We start from the raw sequence: 16,500 nt of genomic DNA, 5'->3' as shown, positions 1-16,500 counted from the left end.
GCAGCATGAGATCATTCATGCGCTGAAGATGCTTCACACTGGCAAAATGCTATAAAAGAATACAGCAATTTTCAAAATAGAAACAACAAAACAAATGTCAATCACAAACATACAATTAGCTTAGACAAAGGAGATCTTGAGGTCTCTACAGAGACTTGGATAAGTGTACACTGCTTATGGTTTGCCCTGATGTTTGTAATTAAGAAAATCACTTTTGGATTAGCAAGCGGGTGTAAAACCAAAGACAGACATCAGGGAAGAGAGGCAAAACACGCTGTGTAGCCAGAGAGGACTCATCCCCTGAATATTAAGTTTTATCAGATGGGCAGCCAGAATAAGGCATCCAAGGAGACGGTAGGAGTACCGATGCATCGTGTTCATAATGTAGAAAATCTTAGGCTCACTTTTTTAGGCTTACCATTTCTCTCTTTCAGGCACGTTCATTTTTTTTAATTCACATGTAGGCTGCAGAAAGTTAAGTTGTCAACCCTCAATCATCATTACAGATCCACTGTAACAACTGTTTTTTTTTACCCCTCTCCAAACACTGAACAGAAAAAAATGCTTAATTCCTATGGAGTTTGGCAGCGGAGGAGATTGTATTCCTTGGTAAGCTTTTAAAATAAGCTTTTCTAATTAGGAGAAAATTATTCTAAGTTAAAAATAAAAATAAAAAAAATAGCTGAAAAAGAGGATATGTGATCTTCTCTGGCCTCTAAAAATCCATGAGTTAAGTAAAATACTGGATCTCTTCGAGCCTTATTGAAATTCTTAAAATAAATAAAATAGGGAGCACTCTCACCACTTCCAGCCTCTAAAAATCCCCAAATACCTTAAAATGAGTAAAATACCAAATACCCACACCTTTTAAAATAGTTGAAATAAAGAATATTGAACCTCTCCAGGCCTGTAAATGTTCCTCAAAGCAGTGAAATACTTTCACCTTTTTATAGGCATCTGAAACAAATCTTAAGTATGTGAAGTACTGGACACTTTTCACATCTTCAGGCCTCTAAAAAGCCCTCACGTGAAATAAAAAAGGTTTGGGACCACTTTTAAACCAGCTACATCCACCTCAGGGACTTTTTTTTGTTTTGTTTTTTTGCCTTAACTGCACCATTTGGTGCCTTTTGCACCATATGGTCTGTGCTCAACAACAACTTTGGCCGGTGAGAAACTACTTCAAGGTTCTGAAGAAGTTTGTCTGGCGGATAAGTGGAGTTGTGTCCGACCCTTCTCTTTTTCATGGGGGGGGCCGAAGTTTAAAGTTTTGTGGTGGCCTTGTATGTGTGTGTGTGTGTGTGTGTGTGTGTGTGTGTGTGTGTGTGAGAGAGAGAGAGAGAGAGAGAGAGGAGGGAGGGGGGGCAGAAGACCTGTGCAAAGGCTGTTAAAACCTGCCTGTCTGGCTTCTCAACTGTAAGAGCAGGTCTCGGTGTCTGAGCGGCTAGCTGGTTAGCTAACGGTGTGCTAATTGACCAAGATGAACGCCAGTCTGAACGACTTCCATGGCCACTCGTTCATTGACGAAGACTGCTTCCTCTTCACCTCTGAATCGGTCGGAGAGGGACACCCCGGTGAGTTCGCCCGCCCGCGAGGTAGCGGAGCACAACGCTTAGCTTGGTAGCATCCACAATATAGCTTGATAGCACCACAGCGGCTATCCGGTGAGAGCCCAATCTCTCGGCTTCCCTTCAAATTTCAACATGTCTGCACCCGACGGTAGCCGTGGACGTAGCTGCTCGAGAACCACGAACACGGCCAAGTTGAGGCTCGTATTTTGTTTTTACCGTAAAGTCAGACAAGATATCGATTGCATGATCACGGTTGACTAGATGTGCTCAGTAGCAGCGAGAAAAATGCCCCCAATTACCTTGGAAGACCTCATACAAATGTGTGAGATTGCTTCAATAATTTATCTATTAAGCTGCTCTTGTGGTTACTGTCCAAAATTCAAAATAATCTTTTGAGTTTGACCATTAAAGTGTATCATATGCCTTAAAGTTTGTTTATAAGTGAATAACGAGAGTCTTTGTTTAGGTAAAACACAATAAAACAAAGTCACGCTTTTTTTTTTATTTCCCAAGTCCAGAGTGATAGTGTAACAAATTTTGAGCTCAAAAAGTACCAGTCATCTGTAATGTACGCTCAGTTGCCAGTTTATTAGGTACGCACTTACTAAAAACTAATGTAGTCTAATAGGACAACCCTGCAATAAATCCTGCTTTCGTGTATTATACAGTATTCGGTCTATGTTGCTCCTGTTTGATTCAGCTTCATGGTCAGTTTGGAGGCCCTGGTTTGTGTCATTGAGGGTAGACCACATGCCTCCAAAGTGACCATGAAACACCTTCGCTCAAACAGTTCGAACAAAAACTGAACATTATAACCCTCATGGAGGGAGGATTTATTGCAGGGCTGTTGTATTAGACGGTGTTAAGTTTTAGCTAGGTGTACCTAATCCTCTGCCATCTGAGCGTCCATCTGTAACATACAACAATTTAATTGCAGATCTGTTTAGCGGCTTGTCATACAATACCCTGCAGTTTTCAGTCTTACGCTGGGGCGGTGGGGGAGGCTCTATTGAAATGGATAATAGGCTTACCGGTAGTCCTAAATATAGGTCCTGCAGGGGCTGCTGCTCAACTGTGGGTGTAAAGTAGTCACATCCACACACTTTATATTTGCAGAACAGTATAAGCACCTACAGAGATCTTTACTAATGACACTCTTCACAAAGTGTTCCCTTATGCTTCGCAAGGACGGCGGGTGAACAAAACATTTGAACACATCTGAACGGCTTCAGCCATCCGTGGAATGCTGCCACGCCAGTTCTGAATTATGTGTTGGGGAAAAATTAGGGAATACTTGGGGGAGGCAGAGCCTCCAGGACTTGAGGGATGAAGGAGGTCGAAAACAACTTCCCACTGGGAGCTCTTGAACTTGGAGAGGAAGTTAGGAGTCATCGAAAATATTCGAGTGAGGTTGAGATCATCCCTACATGTACATCAGTAATCATCAGACGTATAGATGCCCGTGAGATGGCTGTCTGTACTGACTATGTCCGTTAAGGGCAACCTACTGTAAACTTGTCTGGATATACTGTAGGTTCAGACCAGACCAAAGCAAAGGCACAAGGAGGAGCCTTTCTTGGTTGTGTGTTTCAGGTTCAGGCAAACTGACACAGGCGCCAGAAAAAGTGTCAAAGAATGTCCAAATGTAGGTTTAGACCAAATTCTGTCTCATGTTAAACAATGACTACGGGATCACCAGAGACTATACTGTAACTCATCACTTCTAGAAGTCATTAATTATCATTTTTGGAAGGTTTTTCCTGTGGATGTGTTGAGTTTATATTCACCTTTTTTGTGTATATTTCTAATAAGCAGAACTGAAGCATTGCCATGAAGTGTTCTTATGTGTTTTGACAAAGAGTTCTGAAAAATTCTCACGTTACTCCACAGACAAGATTTGTGACCAAATCAGCGATGCTGTGTTGGATGCACACCTCAGACAAGACCCTGATGCCAAAGTCGCATGTGGTAAGTCTTTGGACAGCAAAGCAAGCCAACCGTAGAGGCTATCCTTAACTGAGTAATGGTTTTTGGTTTTTTGTTAAATGTGCATGTGCAAGATGAGGCATGTAGCAAAACCGACGTGAGGTCCCCCCAGTTAAACACATGAACTGTTTTGTAGTCATAATATTACTCTGAAACACAAACCCATTTCAACCAAATGGCTCTAGGATCTAAGGAGCCATTGGAACTAAACTCAGGAAGGAATATGAGGAGCTGTAAGTCCCCTTTGCACATTTTTCTCTGGTTCTCTGGTTCCATGAAAACACCATGTGGTGCATACGTGAATCACCAGAGATGCAGGCGATGAAAAACATGATGAAATTGCAATTCTTCGATGGAGCGGATGTTTAAATTGGAAATTAGCTACATTCTGTCTTTGCTTGTGGGCTTAACCTTTGCCTCTGCGACAACCTAGCTGGTGGGCCATAGCCCATTAACAGTGAGATTTCAAAGCCTTTAAATGGAAACATCCCCATGTGTTGTCTCTGGTGGTTATATGGTGGTTTTAGATGTTGATAATAAAGGTGCAACGATTAGTAGATGAATCAGCCGAGTCAGGCTGATTCATCTACTAATCGACTCTTTCAAGCAAAGAAGCCGAAACATTTGACAGTTCCAGGATCTCAAAAGTGAGAATTTGGTGCTCTTCTTGGTCTTAGATTACAGTAAACTGGACAATGGGGGGTTTTGGACTGTGGTCACATAAAACAAGACATAGGATGATGTCGCCTTTGTGCTGTAGAATGTTGTGGTGGACATTTTATATGACCAAACAAATAATTGATTAGTCTAGAAAATAACTTATAAATAAACAAATATATAAAAACCCATTATATGGTCAGCCTGTCTTTAAATTTAAAACTAAGAAGTATAATTTTTTAAGACACTAGTTTAAACCTGCTTCAGCATGCCAGCCAGCATCCTCTGTTCCCTTTCACCTCCTTGTTCTTAATGATCTATTATATTTAGTCTTACTCTCATCCCTCACACTGCGTCCTCAGAGACTGTTGCTAAGACGGGGATGATCCTGCTGGCCGGGGAGATCACCTCCAGGGCCAACGTTGACTACCAGGAGATTGTCAGAGAGGCAATCAAGCACATCGGCTATGATGACTCCTCCAAAGGTACAGGGGTGAAAGTTGGTAACAGTGAGTTTAGTTCAGGTTAAGTTTCATGAACAGAAACGCAGTGTCCTACCTGTCAGCTTCTTACAAAAATACTTTAATGAAGCCGCCTTGGCTGAATGAAGTCAAGTGGATAGTTTGATTTCCACCTCACATTACCCTATAGTGAAAGAGACAAATCCAGACAGACCTGTTCCATTCTGTTTGTTCACACGTGATGAGACAAACGTAGTTGTTGAAAGTGTTTAAATTGAAGAGCCGACTGTATTTAAAGGAGGCTCAGTGGTGAGGATTGACATGTGAAACAACAGTTTACTGAGGCTCAGTTGTCTTGATTTGAAGGCTTCGACTATAAGACCTGCAATGTGCTGGTGGCTTTGGAGCAGCAGTCCCCTGACATTGCTCAGGGTGTTCACCTGGATCGAAAAGAAGAGGACGTGGGCGCCGGTGACCAGGTCGGAGGGTTCTTGCATTTGTGTTTGTGTCTGGTCCGCAGCTGGGTAACTGGAGCCACAAATGTGGTGGTAATGGTGATTATGATGTAATTCCGCCCTCTACTCATGATGTGATTTGCCACTGAACCTCTTGACAGGGTCTGATGTTTGGATATGCCACTGATGAGACTGAGGAGTGTATGCCCCTCACTATCGTCTTGGCCCACAAGCTCAATGCCAAGATGGCTGAATTACGCCGAAATGGAACGCTACCGTGGCTCCGACCTGACTCCAAAACTCAGGTTAGACAAGGATACAGTGCCTCTACTTCCACACAGCCCATCTGCATTGCTAAGGAAGTGAAACGCTTGAAACACCGTTTTGCAGGGTTTTTTTTTTTTAAACCTTCTGCATACTTGGTTTAAATGTTTCTTTCCAAATACACCTTTGAAAGACAGGTTGCAGAGAAATATAAGTAAAGCTTTGCAGTTTTTCAGTCTTTCCTGTCTCACTTTCAACATTCTATGAATCCTAGAGTAGTTGAAGTTAACATTAGCAAGGTAATGACGTCCTCGCATCGGATATGATACTGAGGCGCGGGGGTATATCAGAATCCCTTCAGGAAAATCTACACATTATATACACATTATTATTCATTTACATTACTTAAGGCAAGGGTGTGTTTCTACAAGCTGTGCTGCGTGAGTTTGTGAAAACTTACAAGGCTCTCATTCTGTGAACGTCAAACAAATCTTAAGAAGAACAGACGTTAAACTCTTCCATCCTGTTAGTTTTTTAAATATTTATTCTTCGTTTGTTCTTTTATTTCCCCCCTCAGGTGACCATTCAGTACAGGCAGGATCGAGGCGCCATGGTGCCTTTGCGTGTCCACACTGTTGTGGTGTCTGTGCAGCACGATGAGGGCATAAGCTTGGACGAGATGCGTCATTGTCTGAAGGAGCAGGTGGTGAAAGCCGTGGTTCCCACTGGGTACCTCGATGATGACACCATATACCATCTGCAGCCCAGTGGCCGCTTTGTCATTGGAGGACCGCAGGTGAGACAAGGGCTTCTTTAAAATTTGCACCTCTTCAGTTCTTCTGCGCAACTAAGTCACACAAATATAATGAAAGTTTCGATTTTCATTTGTCAGCTGATGCATTTAAGGAATTTGGATTCAAGTTTCCGCGAACACATGTCGTTATGGGCCTGATTCCAAGTCTTGAGATATTTCTAACTAAATTATGATACATTTATTGTAGAAAAAAGTAAAAATTAGCTTTTCTGACATGCTTCCATCAATGCATTTGTCTCAAATGTTAACGAACCTTAAAGTCCTGTGAGTGATGTGCCTGTTCCTTCCCAAAGGGTGATGCTGGTCTGACTGGGCGTAAGATCATCGTCGATACTTACGGGGGTTGGGGGGCTCATGGAGGTGGAGCATTTTCTGGGAAGGACTACACAAAGGTAGACCGCTCTGCTGCTTATGCCGCCCGCTGGGTGGCCAAATCTCTGGTAAAAGCTGGGCTCTGCAAGCGTGTGTTGGTCCAGGTGAGTATACAGTAGTGTTAAAGTGATGCTACGCCCACAATCTGTGTATTAGTATCAAAGACTCAACCACCTGTAGGCCTGAAGGTGAAACTGATTTAAGCGAACAAATGGGTTTTTGTTTTTGTTTTTTTTTTTCTTTGTGTGTCCTCTGTTCATAGCTAATTTAGTTTATTGTAAATTTCTCAGAATGTCACTAGAGTCAGACTGATACTGTATTTTGGAGTCTGATATTGACATTTGACGGTTTAAAAAAAAAAATCCAAAAACAATATTATCAGCTGATAAACTTCTATTTACATAAACACGTAACATTTTTGATAAAGATCGCTTCAACTGGGTAATTAAAGAATTGTGACCAAGATATGTACTGAGCAGACTACTTTAGTGTTAAAACATACAAACAAAGTGCTCCTGTGTGGACAAACTATATAATGGAGATGCAGTTGCTAAATTACCTCAAGCATATCTTTTCTGTACTGACATATTTGCAGAAAAAAGTATATCGATATACTGACCAGGCCTATTTATCCATCTACCTCTGGTTGCCACCCTAGTTAAGTGTAGGAATGGAAGAACTTACATATAACCTTTTTTCATATTGCGCTTTCACATAGATCATGTTAGTACTAGTTTTTTAAGAGAGCCAGGTGCAAATTGAAAAACTGAAAATTTCGAAACAATTTCAGTACTGAAAAAACATAGTAAATGCTGAATGCTTTCTCCCGTCTTATGTGTCTCCTGTCTTCGCTAAAGTTCTTAATGTGTGCATAATCGTTGACATCTGTTTTAGGTATCCTATGCTATTGGAGTTGCCCATCCCCTCTCTGTCTCCATCTTCCACTATGGGACCTCCCAGAGGAGCGAGAAGGAGCTGCTTGACATTGTGAAGAAAAACTTTGACCTCCGTCCAGGAGTTATCGTGAGGTACGGTGTGGTGTCTAACTTCAGATTTTTGCAAACCAACCTGCAATTAAAATCCCCCATTATACACATTTTACACACATTTCAGATTTTTATAAATTATCATTTTATTTCTGTCTCAGGGAGCTTGACCTTAAGAAGCCCATCTACCAGTGCACGGCAGCTTATGGCCACTTTGGTCGAGACGTCTTTTCTTGGGAGGTGCCCAAGAAGCTGAAATACTGAACCCCTCCTCTAATCTCCCAGCGGGCCTTAGGTGTATTACAGATAAACCTGTGTGTTTGTCTGCCTCCTTCCTTCCTGCTTCTCTTTCTCCTCCTCCTTCCCCTTCCTCCTCACACAAACAGCCACACATCACCACAGCCTCTACTACGTTTAAAGATGCCCTGTTCCCACCTGTTGGTGTTGTACAGTGCGGCCAGCTTTTATTCATCTTTGTTCTGGCGGTTCACCTCCTTTTTTTGCACAATTAACGGTCATCTACTTTCCCGACACTGATAGGTATTATTGACACTTTATATTAAACTATATTTATGATAGATTTCCAACAGGACCATGTGCATATTTACCAGTAATGAAATTATTTCTGGTATCCCTCAGCTTTTATATTCAAAATCTCACTGCAGTTTAGTTTTATGAGTAATCAGTGATTGGCATCCTCTGTTGCTTTCTCTTTACTGGCAACATATAATTTCCAATTTCACCTCACTTTGTTGGGTTAATAGCCATTTAGTGTTGCATCAAGTCTGTTGCCATGACAGCGCACGCACACTGTTTTTGAAATTTGATGGCACAAATGGGGTCAAACACTTGTCGAGTGGTATAAATCCTGCTAATTTTCTTATATGTGCGGTCTCTTCAGGCCATGTTTTTCTGACGTTTTACAGAGAAGTCAGAAGCTGCTAATAACCTTGTGGTTATGTTGGGCTGCACCATGAAATCATCCCATTTTTTGTAATTTACTATGTTGGTTTAAATGTCATTTGAATGTTTCAGGTGATGTTAAATGTATCAATGTTTTACTGACCAAGATAAAGGCGTGCTACAGTACTCAACTTTCCTTAGACTGACTCTGGGTGTAGCTACAGAGAAACCCAGGCTCAGTTGCCTCTGGACAGGGGCTGCCTTTATCCCGTGGCAACACTGTACTTGAAATGAGTTTTATATAATGGCGTTTGACTACTGTGGGACCCAACAGTTTGACCAGCAAGGAAGGACAACTGAGAAATGTGTGCCTCAAGTTACTGTATCTAAAACTTTTCCACTCAGCTGCACACGTTTAGGGCCCTGGCACCCAACTGACTGGTAAGGAAGAACATGAACAGTAGAGCCACAGACAGACCAAGAAAAAAAAGATAAGAGGCAGCGCACAGTCAGCATAATGAATGTAAGACATTACTGCTCTCATCTTCTCAGCAGAATTAGGTCTGTAGAAATGAGAACATGGGATTAGATGTGTAACTGTATGCTTGTGATGAATTTGAATCTTCCACTAGAATTGCACAGCACATTAGTTCTTTTAAGTTACCCAAAATGGAAAAGGCTTCTGTTTTCAATGTTATATGATGTGGTTTAATGTTGCGCTTGCAGCGGAAGCTTTTCTTTTAATTTATTTATTTGTTTTTAAAAATGTATTCACTCTTTACACCATATCCCATGGGTCATGGATAGTATGAGTCAAAATTTCCCTTCCTTTTCCTATCCTCCTTTTACTGCGCAGGATATACAAATAAGGTGAGGAAAGAAATGTGCCAGAGACCCTGGCGAGATTTGAACTGAAGACGTTGTGAATACACAGTTTATGCCTTTGACTGTTTTTCCCAGTTGCCCTGTTCCTCGATGTGTATCCACACAATATAGTCGCAGAGTTGAGGCTAAGCCAGCTGTAAGCCTGAATGAGATTAGTATTCACTTTTAAAATCACCACAGTTGGTCCCTGGTCTGAGCTGTGTGCATAGTTATTGTTTAAGATTTCTCCATCATGTAGCTAGGTGGCGCTGTGTCCCCATACATAAAATTGAAATTAGGATTTTTTAAATTTATTTATTTTGTTTTTTCTACCCGGTAAAACCGGCATCTCGTCTTTAGTTTGGCTCCTCTGGCATCACCTTGTGGATCCTTGAGTTTTACTACAGAGAAACCTCAGATGGGAGCCACAGAGTGGTGCTTTAAGTGCATTTTGTATTGATCTATCTGTGTGATCATCTGGTAAAACCTCATCCAGTGAACTTTTCCAAAAAAAAAAAACCAACAATATATTTGCATCCTCCAGATCATCCACAGACAAGGCAAATGCTTGGCTGGTGTTGTACAGAGAAACCAGCCTGTTTACATGGTCGTCTGGGGTTGGCGAGTTTGAGGAGCAATTTTTTTTCTTAAGTAATTTTTTAAATTTGAAGTGAGTCTGTCAGTTTAGTCAATGAATGTGTAAAAGTGCCTTTTCTAATTTTCTGCAATCCCCCTCTCCCCTGCCCCCAAATATCTGACTCCTCACCTATTGACCCCCGCCCTCCCATCAGTTTCTAACCTGAGGCTGCAAAATTTCCCTCTAAAGTAATTCATACTGAGGAGTCCGATTTGTTGCTGAGTTTCTCTTTTAAACCCTTCAAATAAACTGCAAGCTTGCTTGTGATATTGGGCTGTGGTTTTTGGCTCTTTATTTAGTATAAAGCAGATGTATGTTAAGGTAATGCTGTGGATTACAGTATATTAAACCTTAGCTCATATGTCATGACCCTTCATAATTAGTTGAAATGATCATTTGTATGTGGACGATGTTGCAACAACCAGTGACACAATGTCGTAGCTGAACATTGAAATGGTAAAACATGAAGGCAGATGTAGGTCTCACTATAAAAAGAACTGTAAAGATGAAGCAGGCAGAAGTTCATTGACACAAACCCACGAGAGTAGATTCTATTCTGGTTCTCACTTCTCAGTAGTTGGCTTTTTGTTTCATAAACACATTTCCTTCCATTCACTTTGAAACCTTAAATGCCAAAGGTCATATTCAGTAGCCATAACCATTGGAGTTGGATTTTAGTTATCAGGTTTGGGATTTATATCTGTGAATACATAGTGCTGATGTAAAAGAATATTGACATGCAGGCCTATGACAGACTCGCATGGATGAATCTGAAAATTGTTGAAGTGCTTCTTTATTGACAAAAGAGCAGTCAGTTCTAGGGACGTTTTCACAGCCCATCTGATACACCACTCATTTGACAAAATGTATTCAGATCATTCTCCTGACAACATCTATGTCTGAAAGGTCCCAAAAAAACACTTCATTAAGGCCGATGAAGTCAAGAAACTTTATTTACTGAATAAAGGTTAGTTGCTACAAAAATGTATCGAAAAATCTTAATCAAAAATAGAAAATGTGTGCCAAGTATACAGAATAATTGTGAAAATTTAAGCTTTTAACTCTCTGATCCCGTTAAGTTTGCAAAATTCCTTATCACTGAAGTTCAGATAATTCTTTAGTGCACTGAGTGTATACAACACGAAATCACAAAAAATGCAGTAAGATGTCAAATCAGTATCTGAAAGAAGTGCTATCAGTGAGCCATAGGTGTGGAGCAGTTACATAAATATTTGCAGTTTGATCTTGAAAGCTCGGGGTCATCCATGGGGTCACCGACGTTGACTCAAATTTCAGGCCCATCCTGAAAAGAGCAGTTGGGAGATTTTTTTTTTTAATTATTATTTTTATGGTATTGCATATTTTCTTAACAATTTAATTTGATTTTTAACACAAAATTCTCGTGCAATTCCACAGACCTTAACATCTCAGAGCGTGTTGTAGTCGAGGGACTTCCAGGCAAATTTCTGACAGTAGAACACGGTCTGTGCGGAGCAGAGTATTGGTAGGTAAAAAAACAAAACAAAACGTGATCACTGCTGAGCATTCATAAGCTCGTCAACTTTACAACCTGATAGCTGTTTACTCACTCCACATCTGAGGGCAGTCCTCATGTCTCTGCACCGGAAGCTTGTCAAAGTGCACGGGTCTGAGGGTGAAACGAGGGAGACGGCTGAATCACAATTGATTTGTTAATAGACAGAAAATTAATTGATTTTGATGACTGATTAATCACCCTTTTTTCGGGGTAAACATTTGCTGGTTTCAGATTCTAGAAAATGTGAATGGGTTCTGTTTTGTATCCTGAACTTGACTATATACATCTCACAGTGGCTATTTGAGCTTGTCCTACAGGTGGAACTAACAAATTAAGTTGCACCCATTCCAGGGCCCACGCTGTCTATCCTGCCATGTTACCTGACTTGGTTTACTACTAAGATACATAAATGTTACAGCGCCGTTATTAATGTTTTTAGTTACACTTGTGCTTTCCCTGCAAGTTAAAATCTGCTGTGAAAATGGTCTCTATACCTTTTTTTGTTTTGGACTGATGGACAGACAAAAGTACTTTGTTACTCTACGCTCTTAGAAACTGTGCTCACAGTTTGTTTTTGTTTTGTTTTTGTTTTGTTTGGTTTTTTTTTGTTTTTGTTTTTTTACAGGCTGAGCAGTGAATCAGTTGATCACAAAAATGATCCATGATGACAAAGAAAATCCTTCGCCATCACTGACGGAGACGGGGACTGACCCATGGGAGCGGCCTCTTGCCCGTTGCACAGGTGGACGAGAGCGCAGATGGTCTGAGGCGTGGCGTAGCTCAGGATCGCGTCCAGCACCGTCTTGCCGAACTTGCCGACGACGGCCTCGCACTGATCGCGGTAGGTGGGCGGCAAAATGTGACAGATCTCGCCCAGCAGCTTGATCACAGCAGCCTGTGGAAGAGCAGGAAGTGATACAGAGAATAAAATGAGCATGCGGTCGGTCGTCCGCACTGTCAGCTGTGTGTGTGTGTGTGTGGGTGTGTGTGTGTGTGTGTGTGGGTGTGCAGGACAGCTCATTCTCCTGAGTTCGTCTGTGTGAGGATTACGAGACCACCCCTCATTAAAGCCGATGAAGCCATGAAACTTGATACACAGAGGTCAATTAGTACAAAAATCTAAAGAAGAATTTTAGTCAAAAATAGAAAAAGAAAGAAAAATAGAAATAGAATTTTCTGTATAGAAAATACAGAAGAACTGCCAGAAGGCGTTTTAACCTTTCGATGCCATTGAATTTTCACGTCTTTGCAACATTCCTTACAACTAAAGTTCAGATAATCCTTTCATGCATAAATTTGTCTAATCCCTGGTATTCTTCACTCACTGACGGACAGTATGTACGACGCAAAAATGGCGTAAGATGCCAAATCAGCACCCGAAAGAAGCGCTGCCAGTGAGCGGCAGGTGGGGGAGCAGTTGCATAAATATTTGCAGTTTGACCTTGAAAGATCGGGGTCACACACGGAGTCACTGACGTTGACTCCGATTTGAAGTCCTACCTCGAAAAGAGCAGGTGGGGGGATATTTTTTTATGCAGGGGGACAGAATGGGACAAAATGGGACAAGTCCCCTGGCAGCGTGATCCCAGCACCGCTCTGCAGAGGAGCAGGATGCGGAACGCAGAAACGCGCGCGGGCACGTCGTTGTCCGCGTCCGTGTCGGTTCACGCGCGCCCTCGCGCCTTCACTGCACGGGTGTGACTCACCTCCGTCCTTTCTTTAGGCAGCAGGTCCTCCAGAGTCTTGACGAGAAAAATGCAAAAGGAGCACGGTTTTGTGGGCTGCCCCTGAGAGACAGACACGGAGCAGAGCACAGCGGGGGGGGGGGTCAAATTTCCACAAATACTAGATTGTTCTTTTCAAAATGTGCCCCACCCTGTTGTACTTCACTGACATGTTCACTTGCCACGGCAGCCTGAAGTGCCTCCTCGGCGAAGTAGCCCAGCATCTTCTCCTGTTCGTGGCAGGAGCCACAGAGCCCGAGGGTTCTGCAGACCTCCGCCGGTTTCTAGGGAGGGAGACGTGCGTTGAGAACAGACCTCGAGAGTAGCATCGCAAAACACGCAGACAGCAAGGCCTACCAAACACGCCCTTGCTGCTTTTAAGTCCCAGTGTTATTCCGGCAGACTCGAGGGTAAACCCAGCCTGAAACTTACCACAACAGCAGTGAGGAAGTTGATGGCCAGCGGGAGCATCTTCTCCACCTCTGTTTTGCAGAGTTTGGCGGCACTGGGACTGGGCAGGCGGTCGCACAGACTTTCGATGGCGTCCATGATCTTTTTCTAGAGTGAAGTGGGGACATAATTGAGTTTTGTTGAAATTCGTTGTTATTGAAACTTTTCAACGACAGTGAAGCCGCCACGAGCTCCCGCCCCCTCGCCTCATAGCCAATCACAAACCTCGCCATGAGCGCGGCTCACTGACTGACAGTTGGGTGGCCGGGGGTGGCCTGGGTGGCCCCTGGGAAGCCCGAGAGAAAAAACTCACCCCTGGGCCTTCGCGAGATTCATGTCTCACCCCGAGGAACATCTTCAGAGTCACAAATCTGAAGTCGTGATTGAATTCAAAAGCCCGCCTCACTTTGAATGAAAAATAATTTTTTTTTAAAACCCCTTAAACTACTATAAAATAAAATAGCAGAAGTTGCTCCGCTGTCACAAAGACTGATGCTGTGAAATCAAACCACAGGTGACTTTTTATAACCATAGGACATCCTAAGAACACTTAGTTGACTGCTAAAGTCTGGGGAAAGTTTTATTACTGTTCCATTTTTCCATCCACAGCATTTGTGCTAGAACACAGGGTATTCATGAATTATAACAACTTTTTTTTTTCATCCATACTAGGCAGAAGGTTTAATGCCACACACTTGTTGTCGTTTCATCTTTAAACGTTGTCCAGTGAAGCACTATGTGAATGTAACCGATAAAATTGGTAAATAAAATGTTCCTTATTTGGTACAATCACAGGAACCTTTTCCTTTTTTTTAATTCACAGCTAACTGATCCCAACCCACTGCCATGGCTAAAAGTAGAGGTTAAGCCAAGTAGCAAAATGTCGTCCTTTAATGTCGTGGGACTCAAAATGGTTTATCGAGGACACGGACAGTAACCAATGTTGTGTTGATGTCTCTTTGCACACAGGCGGGATCCCCCACTGACCAGATTAAGCTCAGAGGGAAGGGATCTTTGAGTTCAAGTGATAAGATGATGAAACTGTTACATTTCATTTCAGTTTTCTTTAAGCACTGAAAACAGGACGTGGCTTTTCACAGAAAAGGAAAAGGGAACCTTTCCTTCATTGTGTTTGTATTTCACTGTATGCATGGCCGATAACAAATTGTTTGATTCTCTGAATATGAAGAATGCGCCTCCACAGATAAAAGAGCAGGTGGACAATAATTTGAGGAATTTAAAGGTTTCTTTTTCTTCTTTTTTTTTTAAATGAACACTATTCAACCACAGATCTTAGCAAGCACTTGAGATAACAGAGTGTGTGTTTGAACCTTTACTTCTGAATAAGGACAGATTATATTATCAGTTAGCAAATATTAAACCTCTGGCGTGTGGGTTTTTGGGGGTTTTTTTGCCGTTTGGTTGACTATGGCGCTCACCTGCAGGTCTGCATTGGAAAGAAGGTCAGCCAGGAGTTCAAAGATTTTGGTGCAGTCCTGGCAGACGTCTCCCGTCTGGGGACGAAGTCAAAGTCACATAATAAAAAAAAAACAAATGAATACCATAAACTGATTCAGCCACTTGCAAATACCAGGTGTCCCATTTCCGGTTGCGTGCATTAGATGCCTTTCTGAACGGCGCTTCACGTGGTCGGAGATTCGTTGGCGGCTGCGTCAGTTCCACTAGATTCAAAACCGAAACATTAGAGGGATGTGAAGGTTTTGCACTTCGCATCTTGTTGGAGTGGCAGTACACCAAGATTCTTCCTGATTTGAAGAAATGGAAAATCTCAGTTTTTGTCTCTAGGAAATCGACACTGTTTCCTTACATGTGTCATTTTGTTGGTAATTTCAGTTATCGCTGGGTTTCCCCTTAAAAATGGAACAAGGGTATTGATATATGTCATGTTATAGTGCCACCATTGCGCCTTCAAATAGATGTTTAATGCATCACAACATACAGTTTTAGCACGCCATATACACGTTTTCATAAACCATACGTAGGAATGATTTTCTAGATCCCTGAATGTCTTGACAATTACATTTATTCAATGAGTTTCAATGAATTCTCAAGCAGTGGGATAATACAGTATTAAACACATCGCACCTAATCAAAATCCGTGTTGTTTTTTTGTTTGTTTTTTAATGCATGTTTTTTTATATAAATATTTTTTGAATGCAAAACACACTTTTGTTACCAAAAACGAGGAATCATCACTCACGACACTCACGGCACCAGGAGCGCTTTGCGGACCCTCTGCCTTCAGGGCTGGGGTCAGAGCTGCGGGGGTGAACGTTCGTCGTTACGGTAACAGTGACACCTCGGGAATTCATTTACCGTCCCGTTGCGGCGTGACCAACACAATGTGCGCCGTCTTACCGTGGACTGGGAGACCGATGGAGAGAACCAGCGCGAACTTGAGCCAGGCCATCCTCCGTTATGTTTCAGGCTTCTCGCTGAACGTCTTCCCTCCTCGGATCTGTGCAGGACACTGCGAGTGCAGTTTGTATTTGACCCACCTGCCACCTAAAATCCCCACCGACCACAATTGAGGGGGGGGGGGGCATTTTTTGATAAGAGTTGCTCAGCATAACGGAACTGTTAGTATCTCTCTATGCTAATATTAGTCAAGTTTCACATTCAGTTCCTCAAAACGAAGGTTCAAAACTCTGACATCCTTTATTTGAAAGACTCGGACGTGCTACAGATATACTTGTACATAAATTTGAAACATGCAGTGACTACAGTCTGTCAAATGAACCCCACCTATAGTTTGGTCAGTTCCAACAGCGAGTACTGAGATATACTCTGCTGTTTTA

General features: G+C 42.2%; 2 protein-coding genes across 6 annotated transcripts; one reads left to right on the top strand and one right to left on the bottom strand.

The window, feature by feature from the left end:
* Positions 1-1,414: 1,414 nt before the first annotated feature.
* mat2aa (methionine adenosyltransferase II, alpha a) lies at positions 1,415-10,229 on the top strand. Of its 2 annotated transcripts, none has more exons than XM_040158240.1 (9): positions 1,415-1,574; positions 3,462-3,539; positions 4,577-4,699; positions 5,042-5,154; positions 5,292-5,435; positions 5,972-6,190; positions 6,502-6,684; positions 7,475-7,608; positions 7,728-10,229. In XM_040158240.1, the coding sequence occupies exons 1-9, from the start codon at positions 1,481-1,483 to the stop codon at positions 7,828-7,830; spliced, it is 1,191 nt and encodes a 396-aa protein (XP_040014174.1). In that variant the 5' UTR covers positions 1,415-1,480; the 3' UTR covers positions 7,831-10,229. The 2 variants fall into 2 exon arrangements, with proteins under 2 accessions (XP_040014174.1, XP_040014175.1); XM_040158241.1 differs by lacking the exon at positions 1,415-1,574 and adding an exon at positions 1,858-1,893.
* Positions 10,230-10,319: 90 nt separating this feature from the next.
* LOC120806008 (prosaposin) lies at positions 10,320-16,245 on the bottom strand. Of its 4 annotated transcripts, none has more exons than XM_040156622.1 (10): positions 16,061-16,245; positions 15,870-15,961; positions 15,121-15,195; positions 13,664-13,789; positions 13,402-13,515; positions 13,214-13,294; positions 12,219-12,402; positions 11,560-11,618; positions 11,389-11,454; positions 10,320-11,273 (listed from the first exon to the last, which is right to left on the bottom strand). In XM_040156622.1, exons 1-9 carry the CDS (start codon positions 16,110-16,112, stop codon positions 11,398-11,400), a joined length of 840 nt encoding a protein of 279 aa, XP_040012556.1. In that variant the 5' UTR covers positions 16,113-16,245; the 3' UTR covers positions 10,320-11,273; positions 11,389-11,397. The 4 variants fall into 4 exon arrangements, with proteins under 4 accessions (XP_040012556.1, XP_040012557.1, XP_040012558.1 ...); XM_040156623.1 differs by having other exon boundaries at positions 15,879-15,961; XM_040156624.1 differs by having other exon boundaries at positions 15,903-15,961.
* Positions 16,246-16,500: the final 255 nt, after the last annotated feature.

The sequence above is a fragment of the Xiphias gladius genome, chromosome 20, assembly GCF_016859285.1.
Source record: "Xiphias gladius isolate SHS-SW01 ecotype Sanya breed wild chromosome 20, ASM1685928v1, whole genome shotgun sequence".
Classification (NCBI taxonomy): Eukaryota; Metazoa; Chordata; class Actinopteri; order Istiophoriformes; family Xiphiidae; genus Xiphias; species Xiphias gladius.
Note: the sequence above shows the minus strand (reverse complement) of the source record. Positions and strands in the feature narration are given on the sequence as shown.

Excerpts from the sequence above, each read along its gene's own strand:
- mat2aa (XM_040158240.1), top strand. The coding sequence starts at position 1,481 with ATGAACGCCAGTCTGAACGACTTCCATGGCCACTCGTTCATTGACGAA. Across the intron at positions 1,575-3,461 it reads GGTCGGAGAGGGACACCCCG|ACAAGATTTGTGACCAAATC; the intron begins GTGAGTTCGCCC and ends GTTACTCCACAG. Across the intron at positions 5,155-5,291 it reads ACGTGGGCGCCGGTGACCAG|GGTCTGATGTTTGGATATGC; the intron begins GTCGGAGGGTTC and ends ACCTCTTGACAG.
- LOC120806008 (XM_040156622.1), bottom strand. The coding sequence starts at position 16,112 with ATGGCCTGGCTCAAGTTCGCGCTGGTTCTCTCCATCGGTCTCCCAGTC. Across the intron at positions 15,196-15,869 it reads CCTCGTTTTTGGTAACAAAA|ACGGGAGACGTCTGCCAGGA; the intron begins GTGTGTTTTGCA and ends CTTCGTCCCCAG. Across the intron at positions 12,403-13,213 it reads TGCCTAAAGAAAGGACGGAG|GCTGCTGTGATCAAGCTGCT; the intron begins GTGAGTCACACC and ends GCTCTTCCACAG.